The sequence below is a fragment of the Carcharodon carcharias genome, chromosome 22, assembly GCF_017639515.1.
Source record: "Carcharodon carcharias isolate sCarCar2 chromosome 22, sCarCar2.pri, whole genome shotgun sequence".
NCBI classification, from domain to species: Eukaryota; Metazoa; Chordata; class Chondrichthyes; order Lamniformes; family Lamnidae; genus Carcharodon; species Carcharodon carcharias.
In genome coordinates, this window is record NC_054488.1 from 11,636,444 (window position 1) to 11,653,201 (window position 16,758).

A 16,758-nucleotide genomic window follows, 5' to 3' on the forward strand; every position below is an offset into this window, starting at 1 on the left:
GTGGAGGAGTTGTCTCTCCTTGATGACAGCCTAGCAACTATAGCCTCTTTAAATTTAAAAATATATGCAAGTTCATCATGAGGCACTCTTATCTACATTGGTAATTCCCACCTCTGACAGCAGAGATGTCAAATACCCAGTGCCAGAGGGCTGCCTATTGACCCTCCAGCCACAGGAGCCCCCTGCCCTTATTGGAAGGTGAGACCACACCCTGGCCACTAATTGGCCCAGTCATGAACAACCACATCGGGCATCAGCTATTCACGTGATCCCAGGTGGCGACCCAGAAGTGCACCCAACACCCGGGTCTCGACTCCAGAACGAAAATTCTAGCCACGTTCTTAAATAAAGCATTGAAGATTAAACAATGGAATGTTACTTCACCTGCATGATCCTTCATCTCATGAAAGTTCCTAAACTCCATGATACTGCAGGGAAGATGAGCAAAGCAGATAATCAATGCTAAATTAGCAGGTGAGTTAGCATTGAAATGCCCTTCATGTGAACACTTTGAGTAATAGGAGGCATAAATTGAAATGAAGGAGAAAATTCCTTAAAACAGGTGGAGCCCCCACCCCTAAAAAAAACTTTTTTATTGCTAAGAAATGTACCACAAAATGCAGTAGGAAACCAATCAGAAGAATGAATCAGTCACTTGATCAACATCAAATACTGCTGGCTTCAGTAACATTTCATCACACGCTTAGCGAAAGACTTTTTAATCTTGTTTGTAAATTCTTCCACAATTTATTCCATCCCATGTCTTTCCTCATGTCCATTCTCCTCTAATTCATGATTACTGCTACTCACATTTGCTTCACCATTGAAGTCTAGTCTTTTAGGTGCTGCCTCACTGACTCTATCACTACATCAGTTTGTCTTCATGCTCTCTTCTCACCCTTCAGCAATAACTCAACCACGAAGCCTCCCCCAATTTCCACTGCCCCAATAATTTCCTCTCTCTACCCACTCAGTATCCATCTTTGCTTTCTGTAAATTGCCTTATTTTACCAAGGAAGTTGTTACTGACAGGGGAGAGATGGTAGGATGGTTCCCCCTCCCACCCTTTTTCCAACTCTTGACTGCCCACAGATGGATGTGTTCTTTTTAAGGGAAAGAGTTTTTTCACCTCGAAGTACTGTTATTCCCGGAAAAAAAATCAGACAAAAGTCAGGCTTTCTCGTAAGTTATAAAAAAGGAAATGGTTATTTCTAAACATCCGAATGTATTTGCAGTAGCATCTATTCGATAAACACGCATACACACAAAACGCACATACAAATACAAAAATAGTTGATTACAAAGAAGGAGAATAGGTTTTTAAAAAGTCCAGAACATTGCTGTTACACTTGAGTCTTTCAAAATGGAAGCTTGAAACTTCGCAAGCCTGATGATTCCCTTTTGGCTCACTTAAGAAATAAAGGTTGGAAGTTTCCAGCAAAGAATTTGCAATGACTTACAGACAGCAGTAGGTTCCTGGCTTTGCTCCAGCCAAGGTGCAGTCGAGACCCTGTAGTGAAGGTTTGGCTTGATTCTTCAAATTGGCAGGTAAAAGGCTAACCCCACTTCTTTGCCTGTTAATGGATTCTATTCAAGCTCCTTCCTTTCTTGAGCTGGACCTCTTTCTCCAAATCTATTTGTCTCCCAAACTGACTGACATGAGGCTGCTCTCTAAATCTGTGTTAATAAATGCTCCTTATCACAAGGTGGTTTCTGTCAGGTGGCCATAGTATCTTTTTTTACACTGGCCACATAAATGGTCCCTGATGACTTAAGCATTGAGACACAATAGGGTTTGCGTTTCAGCCATTTGCACCTCCTTATTATGTAATGGGTTCTCCTCACACCCATTCTGTGGGTTTCCCTTTTTTAACCAAGGAATCTATGAAGGCCATTGTGCATTAATTTCTGCAACTATTTCGACAATAGCATCCATTGACTCCACAGGAAGGATCTGTTGCATGTTAATGTCCTTTCAATGGAATGTCTCAAAAGATAGTTTGTATTTTAATGAGACGACCAGACAAGCAGGCTAACTTCCAGCCTTGGGCAGTTATTAGCAGACAAAAAGGGAGGTCACCTGACCTCTCAAATCCATGTTGTTTTAATGCAGATTTCCCATTTTCCATTTTGTTTTAAAAATAAGGTGTTAATTTTCCATATATCTGTGTGTGCACCTACATGGACTTGACAAAGTTCTATATCAATGGATGCTACACAGCTGCACAACAGCCAAACCGTGACAACACAGCCAAGAATACGATCCTAACTACATGACATATTTTCTTGCAGAATGAAGCTGCAAGGAAACAGTCTTTTACCCCAATAGAAACTGCAGCACAGGTTTGTGGCAAATGACATTTTCATTACAAATTTGAAATGTATGGCATAATGGCCATATAGCTCACGTGTGCTTGGGAACAAATGATGCTTGTATGCTGATAAAGAACAAGACTGAGGGCCTACCAATTTATTAAATCTATTGGAGCTTTTAATGTCTCCTATTCTCAAGGAAACTGTAGGGTTTTAACTTGAATATCTACATAAATGATCTTCTGTAAGCCTCTGGTGTAGAGATGTTGTGGATCATAGACAATTCTATTCACATCATTTTCAAAAGATTAATGGGTATTGGCTGGGTGTACTGTGACACTGAGTCATAGAAACTGGGTTTGATTCTTGTTCAATGCTGAGTTATTGCCCCTTAAACAGAACCACAACAGAGGCAATAGGCTTCAGTGTCCCTGGGCAAGAAAGGAAGGAGATTATTGGCCAGGATTCCTGTTCACTACCTAGAAATTCTTTCTGGAAAGATGGATATTAACACTGGTGAGCAGAATTAGGTATGAATATAGGAACATTCAACCCCTTGAACTTTCTCCACCATTCACTTGGATCATGGCTGATCTGTACCTCCATTTACCCACCTTGACTCTACACCTCTTAGCCTTGCCTTAATAAAAATCCAGTTATCTCAGCCTTTTGGGAAGAGAGGAAGGGAAGAATTCTTAATTTCTACTACCCCCTTTTGTATGTAAAATTGAGGCTTCTTTTAATAAATAACATGCTAAAAACTCCCCATCCAGATTCAGACAAGTAGGAAGTAAATATATGGATCGAGAGGCGGAATAGCCATGAATCCAAATGTCAGTAATAATCAAAAACTACAAGAAGAAGAAAATGAGGGAGAAAATCATGGGAAGATCGAAGAGTTCAATCTGGCATAAATCTCCTCCAGCACTGAATGAATATTAACTGAATTCAGACCTCTATGCACCTGTGAAGTTCTTGGTGCAGAAACAGTTATATATTCAGCCAGAGATATTTGCAATTAGAACTGCACGAGCTGTTGAACACAGAGCCTTTTTCATTTATTATTCTCTTCCTAGCAGACTCCCTCTGCTGGTGCATGTGTATATGGTGGCCTCAAGTGGACAAAGAGCACAATGCAATTTTCAATACACTACAGCACCCGGCTTCCTTCTTCAATGGCCTGGAAGTGCATGCTTTAATTATAGATTTCCTTCTGGTCATTATCAATACCACAATCAGCAGGAGGGATACTGCTGCAGGGAAGAGCATGAATCATCTATGGGGTTCTTCAGGCATGTTCTCTAGTGACTTGGCAGAAATATATATTAAAAGGGCATGGATCATCATATGGCAAAGTGTCGTTAGAAGGAAGATGCTTCATGGTATGTATGAATGGATGTGTGTGTTCAATGGCCTGAAATATTACCATGTCACCAATCATGTCTACACTGAATGTGTGCTTTTTATCTGCATGAAAACACTTTTCAACAGTGTCCTCAACAGACAGGTTTGACTATCGTGTGAAATTAACCCAGCAGCCCAGCAAATGAAGTTTCATAGCTGACTACTGCTGGATTTCCATTATTGGAAATTTGAGTCAGCTTCAAAATTCACAGATGTAGCAATAATTTGCCTTAACCTGCAACACGTAAAGAAAGATAAGCAGCATGTAGAGCTAAGAAAGAATGAACATACTTAAATGTGTACGGTGCCATTTACAATCTCAGATTATCCTGCAGCACTTCACAAACAATGAGTTTCTTTTGAAGTGCAGTCACTATTGTAGCATAAGGAAACATGGCGTCCAAATTATGCATAGCAAGGCCACACAAACAGCAACGAGATTAATAGCCAGATCATCTGTTTTAGTGATATTGGTTGTGGAATAAATGTTGGTCAGGACAATTCCCAGACAACTCCCCCACTCTTTTTCAAACAGAATCCTGTGGGGAAAGGCACAGCCGCTATTCTCATTTGAAGAACAGCACCTCTAACAATGTTGCACCTCAGTGTCAACCTAGACAAAGTGCTCAAGTATCTGGAGTGGGCCTTGAGCCCAAATACCTTCTGGCTCAGCTGTTAGAGTGCTATCTCCAAGTTAAGGTTGATACCTCAGGAATCAACTTGTACCATTGCCGAAAGATCGGTCTTCATCTCCTTCTGGGAATGAATTGTATGTAGTCTGATGGTTCGGAGAACCAGTCAACTCCAACCAGAATTATCTTATTAACGAATGCATCAAGAGAACACCACTGCTGCAAGTAAGTGCAGGGTCAGGAGGTTGGCATGTTGACCATGCCTTCGAGTGAGCTTCATTTCTATTTTGCCTTCATCTTTTTGTGGAACATTTCTTCGGCACCTTTTTGTGAAACCTCGGTTGAAAACTTTGCAACAAAGGAAGATGACTTGCCAACAGTGAGAAGAAGCAAGATTTTTCAGCAGTGTGGAGGGAGGAATCTCATTTTACTGGTGGTTTATTGGCAAGTAAATATGATCAACAATGCCAAACTATCAAGGGAGCAAAAGAGAGGGAGCTCCCATAACAAGTTACTGAAGACAAGAAAGGGAGACCAATGAAACCGCTTGATTGTATATTTTCTGAAGATCTGTCCCTTCTGCATAACTTGTGTGCGCAATTGGAATAAAGATGGTGCCTGGGAGTTGGTATCTCATGTGCTGTAGCATTGTGGAGGCTGCATGTGTTGGGTAAATTTGAATTTTTCATATTGTGATATCAGTGTTGTGCTCCTCAATTAATTCTGTTACTCCATGGTGTCATGACTTCCAATTAGAAATCATCTCAGTTCTGCAGTCTGCTTATTATGACAATCAGTTTGAAGAATTCAGCGCAGATAAACAATGATGATTCCTCTACTACTCTACATTCAACTCTCAAGAGCTACCAATCGGGATGAATTGCTACTGGATGTGGCTGTAGCTCCTCCTTGATCTGGAGCTTGGATGTTTGCGAGTGGATTTGCAGATATCGGGTTTGATAAACTTCACCAACTTTGTGAATGGGTTAGCAAGTCTATTGCTTTAGTGCATGTGATTCACTGGAGTTGAGGTGGAGAAAGGCTGTTTTCATACTGGAGCCTTTAAATTCAGATTCTGTGGGTGTAATGCCCTTGAGCAAGACTACGCATGTTTACACTGTGAAATCTGGCTCTTTCATTAGGCTTCTGACCAACGTGAAAACTGGCTACAGAACTGTTAGCAGAATGATCTAACCTGATTTAGTTGCCTAAATACTGGGATCTAGTTCATGGGGAGTGAAGTCTTGGGATCCAAATTAAAATGGTAGTAACTCAAGAGCAGCCAGAGAAAGATGGGTTTTTGGACCCTTGACAGAGTTGGATTCAGGGGTGGGCAGAGCTAAATATTAGTCCCTCTGGACCTCTGGATGCTGTGCCAATGCCCATGCAGGTGCCAAACCAACCCCAGGCAGTTTTTACAAAGGCAGGACCTGTCTGGTAGTGTCAATTACCCTTCCACACACAGCAGGCGGTCAATAAGACTTGTGAAAAGCTTCATTCAGTCTGATTAAAGGATGCCAACTGGAGTTTGTCAGGCAGACATCAGGTTTTAGCACTGGTAGAGGGGCCAAGTTAGATGCCTGGAGGCAGGCACCTGGCGGCAAGATGGGGAATGGGTCCAGCCCCTGCCAGGTGGGTCTACTGCCTTCCCCACCTGTCTGGGTGGAAGAACAGCCACAGGCCACCCTGTAGAAGGATTCCCCAGCATCCCCCCCCCCCCCCCCAAACACCCCAGCCAACCCTACTGTGGTGGCTTGGCTGCAAGAACCAAGTTTTAATGTAAGATTTTTAAAAGTTGAAGAGTGGGCACTTCCACGTTGAAGCACTTCCTCTCTTTTTAACACTTTCGTGCAGCCTGCTGCTCCTTTCAAGCTGGAAGGCCTATGATTGGCCCTCCAGTTTTGCAAACCAGCCCCACCATCTTTAATTGGACAGAGAACCTGCCTCCATTCCAATTGAGGTGGCACCTCCATGAGGTCCCAATGAGCGACTGTTTCCTTCCAGGGGTTTGAACCTTTTCCCGCTCACCTGAGGGAAAATCCAACCCAATTTTTCTTTCCTGAACTACCACAAATGAATTGATCTCAAAATAATGGAGGAATCAATAAATCAGTGACATTGCGAGCATTGGCTCTGTAATTTGCTGTATAAATGTGTACCGGCTCATATACAATGGAAATGATGTTTGTAGAGGAATAATTTGTTCATATTTAGCTTTACCCCTTGTTTCCTTATTTTGCAGGTGATCATCAACATGATTATAATCACTTGGGACTGATCAGTCCAACTCAAACTCCCACAAATGGTGAGTATGAAGTGTTTGTATTGTTGAGGCACAGGGTTCTAATTCAGTGGAGCTTTTCATTCACTGCTTACCCTTTAAGTTGGCAGGGAGTAATGTTCGGATATACATATTTGGGAACTGGCTGGTTCAGCGGATTGTAGAGTAATAGGTTAATGGTTATGTTAATTAGACCAGGAGGTTAATAATGATGTAAGCGTGACATCAGGGCCAGGTGACTAAGAGATTCCAAAGGAGCAAGATACAGAACAATTCGTCTCCAGAAAATAATGTTCATAACATGAAGTATTCGATGTAAGTAACTGTAAGTAAATAGTTTTAAGGAAAACTTAACACAGACTATGTCCAGGTGACTCATAGAATAAGAGACACCTCATCCAGCTAGAAGACAACACAAGTAAAAGGCAATAATCCAAACCACAGATTAGGACTGATTTCATATTACTTCAAAACTAAAACAGAAGTTAGGAATCTACATTGTCAAAGTTTGATAAATATTCTTCTTTTTCAACTCTCCACTAAATTTTCTGTTGTTTCTTGTGTCCTTCATTTCTTTATGCTAGACTTTGGGCAAAGGAAATCAGTATTAAACAAAGGATTTAACTGCATTGATCTAGCAGCTTATCCTCAAGATGTCCCAAAGCACTTTATAGCCAAGGAGTCATACTTGAAGTGAAGTTACTGTTGTAGTGCAGGAAAACCTAGCAGTCATGTGGATGCAGCAAGTTCTATAAATGAAATGAATGAGAAGATAATAAAGAGCCTCATTAATGTAGAAGCATATTTTTCTAACTAGTGGCTGGGAAATGTAAAGGGTTACCTATGTTTTTGTAAAAGAAGCACACAGGCATCCTGCACAATAGATAGTTGTTCAGTTCTGGTGTTTTACATAAAGCCCAAATTTGTTTGAAAAAAATAAATGATTATGACACCTAGAGATGAGCAGTCCATTATGTTACCTCAGAATATTCAGAGGAAAGTAATTTGGTGATACAGAGCCACCTGGCCAGGTATGGTTCTCCCACCCACTCGAAGTTGTTAAAAGGTTACCCAAACACTAAAGTTTTTTTTAATATGCTCCCGCAACAGGTTCTCTCCTCGCAACACTGCAGGTTGGTATAAGTAGCAACATCATAAATCTATTAATTTTCTTTGTCAGGCACTTCTGTCAAAATGTTAGATACTATTTGGTCTCCCATTGTGTTGCGAGTAGAAAGGCCAAGCTAAGTAGATAGTACAGAACCTGAGTATTGCTGAATAAAGAGACAGACTGTGGAAGGTATCAACCAATCAAATGGTCGGCAGCTCTCTTCTCCATGCAGCGCCACTAGAAACAATGGCCATTGCTGGGACTACAACAGTCCCTATGAAAGGTGTTCACCGATGGAGCGCAGGCCCCAGCAGGGGGGGAAGGGGGAGACAGAGTGGGCAAGGGTGCGGGGGGGGGTGCATGGGAATGCAGGTAGGTGTTTTCACTTTGGGGCTGGCCTCTGATGGGAACAAGGGTGCCCAACCAGGAAGCTTCTCCTCCACCCATGTTGTCCACCATCAGTTACTCATCAGGACAGATGATATTATCTGAAAACATATTTCTGTGTGAGTACACCCATTGTGGAGGTATTTTAGGCATCTGTGTGGAAACTCCATCAACAAAAAGCTCACGTATTTTGAGACCTGATGCCATACTTGGAATTATCATTCAAATCAGTCCTGACGACATCAGTGGGCTGCAGTGTTTATATTTCTAGACATTTATGTGGATGTATTTATGATTAACAATAATAATAAGGAATTGCATACATGCCCATGCAGAAAAATAACTATGAGGCACTTCAATGTGGTTGCAATAAGACCAGTGCTATGTACAGAATGTAATAGTGAGTAACAGGAAGACCGTTAATTTATAGTGCTACCTGGCGATCAGTTTTCAATATCCAATCTGACCTGCTTTCATAAATACACCATCCCATCTAAGGGTAATTGGACTATTACAGTGCTAATCAAATACACTCTCAGTATCAAAGCTGGGTAAATTAGCAGCACATTGGAACAGCAGTGTTGGAGCGGATGCAAGTACAAGCTCCAGGATGCTACTGCTCTTGGTCATTTGGCCCATTTCCAGTTATGCTGACATGCACTTTGATCATCACGGTGACTCTTGTGTGAAAAACCATCACCATGTTTAAGGGCATCCAAATCAAACTAATGAGACACCTGGGACTAAATTTTATGGTGGTGGCAGAATCCTCGGCCGTTCTCGCCGCCCGCACCCCTCCCCCACCCCCCCACCTCCCCCCACCCCCCTCCCCTCCCACCGCCATAAAAGTCAGGAGCAAGCCCACCTGTGCTTGGCCAGCTTGCCCTGCCGCCGTTTAATGGCCATCACGCCTTTAAGTGTCTTGAGCTGGGAGCCATGGGGAAATCCTGTATCAAATTGCTACCAACCAATCAAATGGTCAGCAGCTCTCTTCTCCCAGAAACGATGGCCTTTGCTGGGACTACAACAGTCCATATGAAAGGTGTTCACTGATGGAGAACTGATTGTGAAATGGCTGGCAGGCCCCAGCAGTGGGGAGGTGGGGAGACAGCATAGGTAAGGGTGTGTGGGGGGATAGGGGAATGCAGGCGGGAGTTTTCACCTTGGGGGTGACCTCTGATGGGAACAAGAGTTCCCAACCGGGAGGCTTCTTCCCAACCTATGTTGTCCACTAGGCCGACGGTTCCTGCTGGGTGGTCGTGAGATGTGGTGTGGACCTCGTCCACAATGGGAAATGGGACGAGGCCCTTAAGAGTCCATTAATGGCCACTTAAAGGCCTCAATTGAATCACAGATGGATAGGCCACCCACTACTCCTGTGCCATGAGTAAGATACCCACAAGACAAAAGGGTAGAGGTGGGCAAGCAATGGGCATGGCACCACTGGCATGGTGCCCATTTTTACACCTGCTATCCCTTCCTGAGGGGTGATGTAAACTTCCAGCCTTGGAGTCTTTGACCCCTACTTTATAACCATAGTGAACAAACTGCACTCGCTTCTGACAATGAAGAAAGATGTCCATGAGGATCTAATGATTTTTTTTCTATGCTTTCATGGAAGGTGAGCATCACTGACTAAGCTATCATTTGTTACCCATCCCTAATTGCCCTTGAGAAGGTGGTGGTGAGCCACCTTCTTGAACTACCACAGCCCATGTGGTGCAGGTACACTTACAGTGCAGTTAGGAAGGGAGTTTCAGGGTGTTGACCCAGCAAGAGGAAGGAACAATGAAATAATTCCAAGTCAGTATGGTGTATGACTTGGAGTAGATCATTAAGGTGGTGGTGTCCCCGTGCAACCGCTGTCCTTGTCCTTCTAAGTGGTAGGGGTGGCAGGTTTATAAGTTGCTGTTGAAGGAATCTTGGTGCAATGCATCTTTTATGTGGTACACATTGCTTCAACTGTGCACCCATGCTAGAGGGAGTGGATGTTCAAGTTGATGGATGGGATGCCGAACAAGCTGCTTTGTCCTGAAAAGATGGTGAGCTTCTTGAGTGTTGTTGGAGTTGCGTTCATCCAGGCAAGTGGAGAGTGTTCCATTGCACTCCTGACTTATGCCTTTTAGATGGTGGTTAGGCTTTGGGGAGTCAGGAGGTGAGTTCCCAACCTCTGACCTGTTCATGTAGCTGCAGTATTTATAGGACTATTCCAGTTGTTACTGGGCAATCCTGGAATGGTGATGGTGAGGGATTCAATGATGGTAGTACAATTGAATGTCAAGAGGGGGTGAGTAGATTGTCTCTTGTTGGAGAAGGTTATTGTCTGAGATTTGTGTGGCACAATTGTTACTTCCCACTTATTAGCCTGAGTTTGAATGTTGAACAGATGTTGCTGCATATGGACATGGAATGCTTCAGTACCTGAGAAGTCGCGAATGGTGCTGAACATTATGCAATCATCAGTGAACAACCACACTGTTGACTTTATGATGGAGGGAAGGTCATTGATAAAGCAACAGAAATGGGTGGACCCAGCACACTACCCTGAGCAATTCTTGCACTGATGTCCTAGAGTTGAGATGATTGGCCTCCAACAAACATAACCATCTCCCTTTGTGTCAGGTATAACTCCAATCACTACTGGAGTCCATTTGACTTCAGTTTTGCTAGGGGTCCCTGATGGCACACTGGTCAAATCCCACATTTTTACCAACTCACCTCACCTCTAAAGTTCAACTCCATTTTTGGACCAAGGCTCAAATGAGGTCAGGAACTGAGTGGCCTTGGTGGAACCCAAGATGAGCATCAGTCAGCAGTTCATTGCTGCGTAAGTGCCACTTGATAGCACTGTCACTGACTCCTTCCATCACTTTGCTGATGATCAAGAGTAGATTGATGGGGGGGATTAGATTGGACTTGTAGACAAGATATACCTGGGCAATTTTTCACATTGTCTTGTCTTCACTACTACAGCTGGGATGTTTGCAAGGCTGTTTACCCTTTGCTGTATCTAGTGCCTTCAGCTGTTTCTTGCTATTATGTTGAGTGACATTTGTAATGCTGGGAACCTTGGGAGGAGGTTGAGCTCCTTGGCATCCACTTGCCACTTCTGGCTGGAGATAGTTGCAAAATGTTTTAGCTTTGTCTTTTCCACTGATGTGCTGGGCTCCCCCATCATTCAGGATGGGGATATTTGTGTAGCCTGCTCCTCCAGTGAGTTGTTCAATTGCCCACCACAATTCATGCCTAGATGTGGCAGGACTGCAGAGCTTTGGTCCATTGGTTGGGGGATCATCACTTAGCTCTGTCTATTACCTGATGTGTCCACTGTTTAGCATGCATGTAGTCTTATGTTTTAGCTTCAACAGGATCGGACCTCATTTTTAGGCATGCCTGATACTGCTCCTGGCATGCCCTCCTGCACTCTTCATTGAACCAGGGTTGATCCCCTGGCTTGATGGTAATGGTAGAGTGAGCCATGAGGTAGTTAATGTGGTTAAATACAATTAGTAGAATGCTGATGGCCCACAGCACCTCATGGATGCCCAGTTGGACTGTTTGATTTGTTCTGAATCTATCCCATTTAACATAGTGATAACACAACATGATGCATCTCTGTGGTCTGGATTTCACCTTTCCCAATGCCAAGTTCATTCCAGTGTCAATAACAGGGAATCTCTGGCATTCGGCTATGGTGATATCATCGAGCAGGCTAAAAAAGCAGCCAATCTCATTAAAGAATTCTCACAGACACCAAACCAAGACATAAAAAACAATGAGCTGAAAGAATTTTATAGGAAGAAAAATAAAAATTGAGACATACACATGGGATTGAGATAGAAGCTGAAATATTATAAACAAACTTTTAATAGATTTTTAACCGAAACTGAGAAGTTTTTAAGCAGTAATTATGACTTAGTACACAATTAAAAATGCAGTTTCACCTCATTAAATAAGGCATAACATTTTCAAGGGTTTTTACAGTGAGAATAATTGCATAGAAAGTGGAAGTTCACATCAATTCAGTGATTTCCAATTGGTTTTTATCTTCAAGGTTTTCAATAGCTCAACATGCAGAGGAGTAGGGAATCACTGACAGCAACTTTTAGATTTCCACTTATAAATGTGTTTGTATGAACACCAGAAGTTACTGTCAGTTTAACAGAGTTGCTGTGCCAACACTTAATGAATAGACATTAAAGCTCATTTTTAAATAATGTTACAAAATAGCCTCACAAAGGCATTATGCCAGTTTTCTAAATCATATACTCAGGTCAAACAAATACAATCAGTTTTTCTGAAAACCAAGGAGCTGAGTTAAACAACCTCTTAAACAATTCCCTACCCACATCATTAGTGGGGGTTGGTAAGCTCAGTTGGTTAGGTGGCAGAGTGTGGTGCAGATTAACGCCAATAGCACCAGCTCAAACCTCGTACTGACTGTGATAGTTCATGGAGGCCTCTCTCCTCACCTTGCTCATCACTTGATGTGAACTGATGCCCATTAAGCTTTATAACCAATTTTTTCTTTCTAATGGAGAGAGATGCCTTTGGGCCTTCATGGACTATGGCTAATTATCTATCTACCCATGTCAATAAGTTGTTTCCAACTGCAAATGTTTGTGGGACCTTACTGAATGCCTTCTGGACATCTATAACATCCATAGATACTCCTTATCTACCATGTCATTTCCTCTTGCTCAAAAATGTCAACTAATTTCATTAGAAATTAGATTTTCCTTACAAATCCATGTTGGCTCTCTCTTATCATGTTTGTCCAAGCGCCCAATGATTCTGTCCTTAATTATGGATTCTACTAATTTCGTGTGATGTTCACCTACTCTGCCAACCTGTTTAAATGAATAACTGTAAAGTGAATGCTCTTAACTGAATAGAAGCTGAATCACACACGGGGCAGAATTTTATGCCCCCGACCTGATCGGGCGTAAAATAGCGCGAGAGGACATTGGGTGAGCATCCCGACACCATCCTGCAAGTGCGCAATCCTCAGGTCGGTGGGTACACGTGGGTGTCAGAGCCACACCCACCATCAACTAAAAGGCCTCTTAAGGCCATTAAAAACCCAATTGAACCCGATTTTATGTTGCCCATGTGATTTCGCACTCGTCACATGGGCAGGTGGACAGTCCACATTTTGGCACAATCTGGCACTGGCAAGGGGGGACCCACTGGAGGAAGAGGATGTTGACGCACCTCCACCGACTACAGAGGATGAATCCAGTAGTGAGTCAGAAGAGGAGCACGGTGAGGACAACGCTGAGGGCATGGAGGCAGATCTCTGTATCCTTCAGGGAGGCAGGGACACCAGGATCAACATTAACCAACGCTCCTTCAGCTAGGCTGCCAAAGATCCTCTTCCACCTCATGCCAAGGCTGCCACCTCCATCCCAGATGTCCGAAATGACCCTTTCATGTGAACCCAAAGTCCACTCAGCAATAAAGTTTGGAGCCACTCATGTCCAGCATTACACACTGGCATACTCTGTACCAAAAGGATAAAAAGATAAATCATACTCAGGCCATTATGACAAAACCAAAACTTATCTCATTTTGACAATGCAAACAAATTAACATAACCTTCTCTGGTCTTCATTTCCAGACCAGTAAACATAAGTGTTAACAAAACTGTAAACATAAAATGTTACAGAACAGAAGATAACCCATGACCAGTCCCTCTTGTTCTCATGGCGCCATAAACTTACGTTTGCAAGTGCTACCCCTTGGTGCTCCCCCCTCGCTGGCAGCAGCACTGGAGGCAGGCTGCTGACTCTGCTGTCTCGAGGGCCTTGATGACCTTGGCAGTCGTCCTCTGGCCAGTGGACCTGTGCTGGCCCCGCCTGGGAGGGAGTGGCCAGTGCCATGGCTGGCATCTCCCCATTTGCCGCAGCCTCATCAGGTGCCACGGTCACTAGCGGAGGGGTGGAGGAGCTGCTGCCGTCATTCAGAGTGCCCTGAGAGGAGCCCGCAGAGACGACAAGCAGCTCGTGCGCCAATGTGAAGTCACTCTGGACCTCCCTGCTCGCCATTGATGAGCAAGCACCTAGCTGGGATACTGGGTGCCTCATCCATCTCCCACACTGGCACTGACCACCTGAGCTCAGTGCCTGTGTGAGGGTTTGCAGGCCTGAGTGCAACCCCAGGAACCCCTGATTCTGTTCCTGGAGCTGCATCTCCAAGAGAGTCGCCACTCTCTCAATGAAGGAAGCAGTGCACTCGACCATGAGGGTCCAACCAGTGCTTATGCTCCACATGGACTCCTTCATAACAGAGACCATGGCACGCACGCCCTCATGGATCTCCGCCTGATCCTCCTACACATCCCGCTGGACATCCAGCACCTGCCGCCTAATGGAAGTCCCGAGTGCAGCAGGCTGTTAAATCTTTTGCACAATGTGCCGCACAATGTTATGGCTGCTGACCTGGGCTGCCATCTCCTCACAAGCTCTTTTTTGTCAGGCGTGGTGGCCTCCTCCTTCCACCTCTGGGAAGCCTGGTGGCCACATCCTCCAGGAGGACCATGAGGCACGGTGTGGGGGGTGGGGGGGAGTGCCCACACAACCTGCCCTCCCGCCCGGCATCCCCAGCTGCACTTGAGGCCATGGTTTCGGCCTTCAGAACACTGCAGATACATTCTTCCCTGGCAGCCTGTGCTGTTTTTAAACCCGCTGCCGAGTCGCCATTGGACCCAGTGGCTGATAGGCCCTCACTCTGGCCCAGCCCTTCCCGACCATTGGGAGGATGAGTTTCAGACCGACTGGGCCTTAATTAGCCAGGCAGCGTGAAATCGCGGTCAAGGGGCCTATCGCAGGCAGCGGCCCGTTTCCCGACCGGTCGCGGGTCCTCTGATCACGCGCGCCTGCCAAGGGTAAAATTCAGGCCATGGGGAACACAAGAACATTGTGATGTGCTTTACATTTTGTAAAACCTTTTAAAGCTGTTAAAAATATTTGCAAGAACTTCTGCAATGGAAATGCTTATTAGTATCTCAGCGTGAATTCCAGTTTTGCAAAGTGAATAAAATGCATAAAGCTGGCTTATTCACTGAGCATGAATTGGCAGTGATATGAAATCTACTATGATGTACATTATTTATGGTTTCAGTGTACCTTCTATTTCAAATCTCATGTTGCAAGACATTTTTTGTAGAGATGAGAATCCTACGGTGTTTTTACACTGCTGATTCACAAATATAACTGGGTGGATTCTGGAGCAACAGAATTGTTCATTGCTGAATGTTGGCTGCCATTTATAAGCAATCAAAATACTTGGGACTGAACTCCAATCATGTTCAGTTTCAAAATAAATAGGTTTTAAAACATTGCACACAATAATTGGCATGAACTCAAAGCAGCACACGGAGCAACTTCAATTCCTCATGCATGCTCTGCATTTCAACAACAGCTTGCATTCATATAAGAAAATAAAAACATGCATTTCTATAGCCCCTGTCACAACCACGGGACATCCCAAAGCACTTTATAGCCAATGAAGTACTTCTGAAGCGGTTATTGTTGTAATGTAGTAAGTGTGGCAGCCAATTTGCGCATAGCAAGATTCCACAAACGGCATTGTGATAATGACCAGATAATCTGTTCTGGTGATGTTGATTAAGGAGCGAATCTTGGCCAGGATAACTTTCCAGTTTTTCCTTCAAATATTCCACGTCCACCTGAGACAGTGTCAACCTTCCCAGCCACCGGAAATGGAAGTCAGGAATTATTAGGACAAAAATTGAGCAGTTTTATACCACTACAAACAGAAAAGAAATGCTGGTGGACTTAGCTTTTTTTTTTACAGCTGAATTATGGTTAGAGTTGAATAAACAAACCCCATTAATACAAATGGGGGTTTTCATACACGCTGAAGTACTATCATCGGAAACCTTTATTTTAGAATTTGTTATATTAGTCATTATGCAGGCACACTGTGAATTGCTTAATGTGGCATCACGTTGTAAGGACAACTAAATAAATGTCCGCCAGACAGTTTGATTAACACCAAATCACTCAATTAAAAAGCAGGCAATATAGAATTCTCCTTCACCCAGATGGACTCTTAATATTTGAAGTTTATGATAGAGTCCTTTGCTGACCATCATTGCCATTTTCAATGTCATGTCAGTTTTGGACAGGAGTTTTAAAGTATTTTAGTTCTTTGGTCGCAGTTTTACTTTTGAACTAATTCACCTTTTGTGCTTCACATGACCCGAAGAGAAGCTGCATATCATTCTGAAATTGTGTGAGACTTCTCAAAATGATTAAATCCTCTTACTTGCAATTAAAACAGTGGTACAATTGTTGCTTTTGATTTTAACGAGAAAGCTGGGTGAAGAGTCAAGGACCGAAAAGCAGGACATCACTAAGGTTGGGAACAATAAATAAAGAAGTGGCAGGTAGTTGACACAAAGTCTCACGGAATCATTCAGCACAGAAGGAGGCGATTCAGCCCATCATGCCATGCTGACTCTTTGAAAGGGCTGTCCAGTTAGTCGCATTCTCTGCTCTTGCCCTATAGTCTATGAATCTCTCCTTTTCAAGTATATTTTCAATGTTCTTGCAAGTTACAACTGAACCTGCATCATTCAACCTTACTGGCAGTGCACCCCGGAT

The 16,758-nt window shown here is 43.5% G+C and overlaps 1 protein-coding gene across 1 annotated transcript in view; it reads left to right on the forward strand.

Moving 5' to 3' along the window:
* LOC121293867 (protein shisa-6-like) overlaps positions 1-16,758 on the forward strand; it is a 521,308-nt gene that overhangs the window by 481,304 nt on the left and 23,246 nt on the right. Inside the window, exon 4 of the mRNA XM_041217286.1 lies at positions 6,592-6,654. Within this exon, the coding sequence (XP_041073220.1) occupies positions 6,592-6,654 (63 nt within the window). The remainder of the gene's footprint in view (positions 1-6,591; positions 6,655-16,758) is intronic.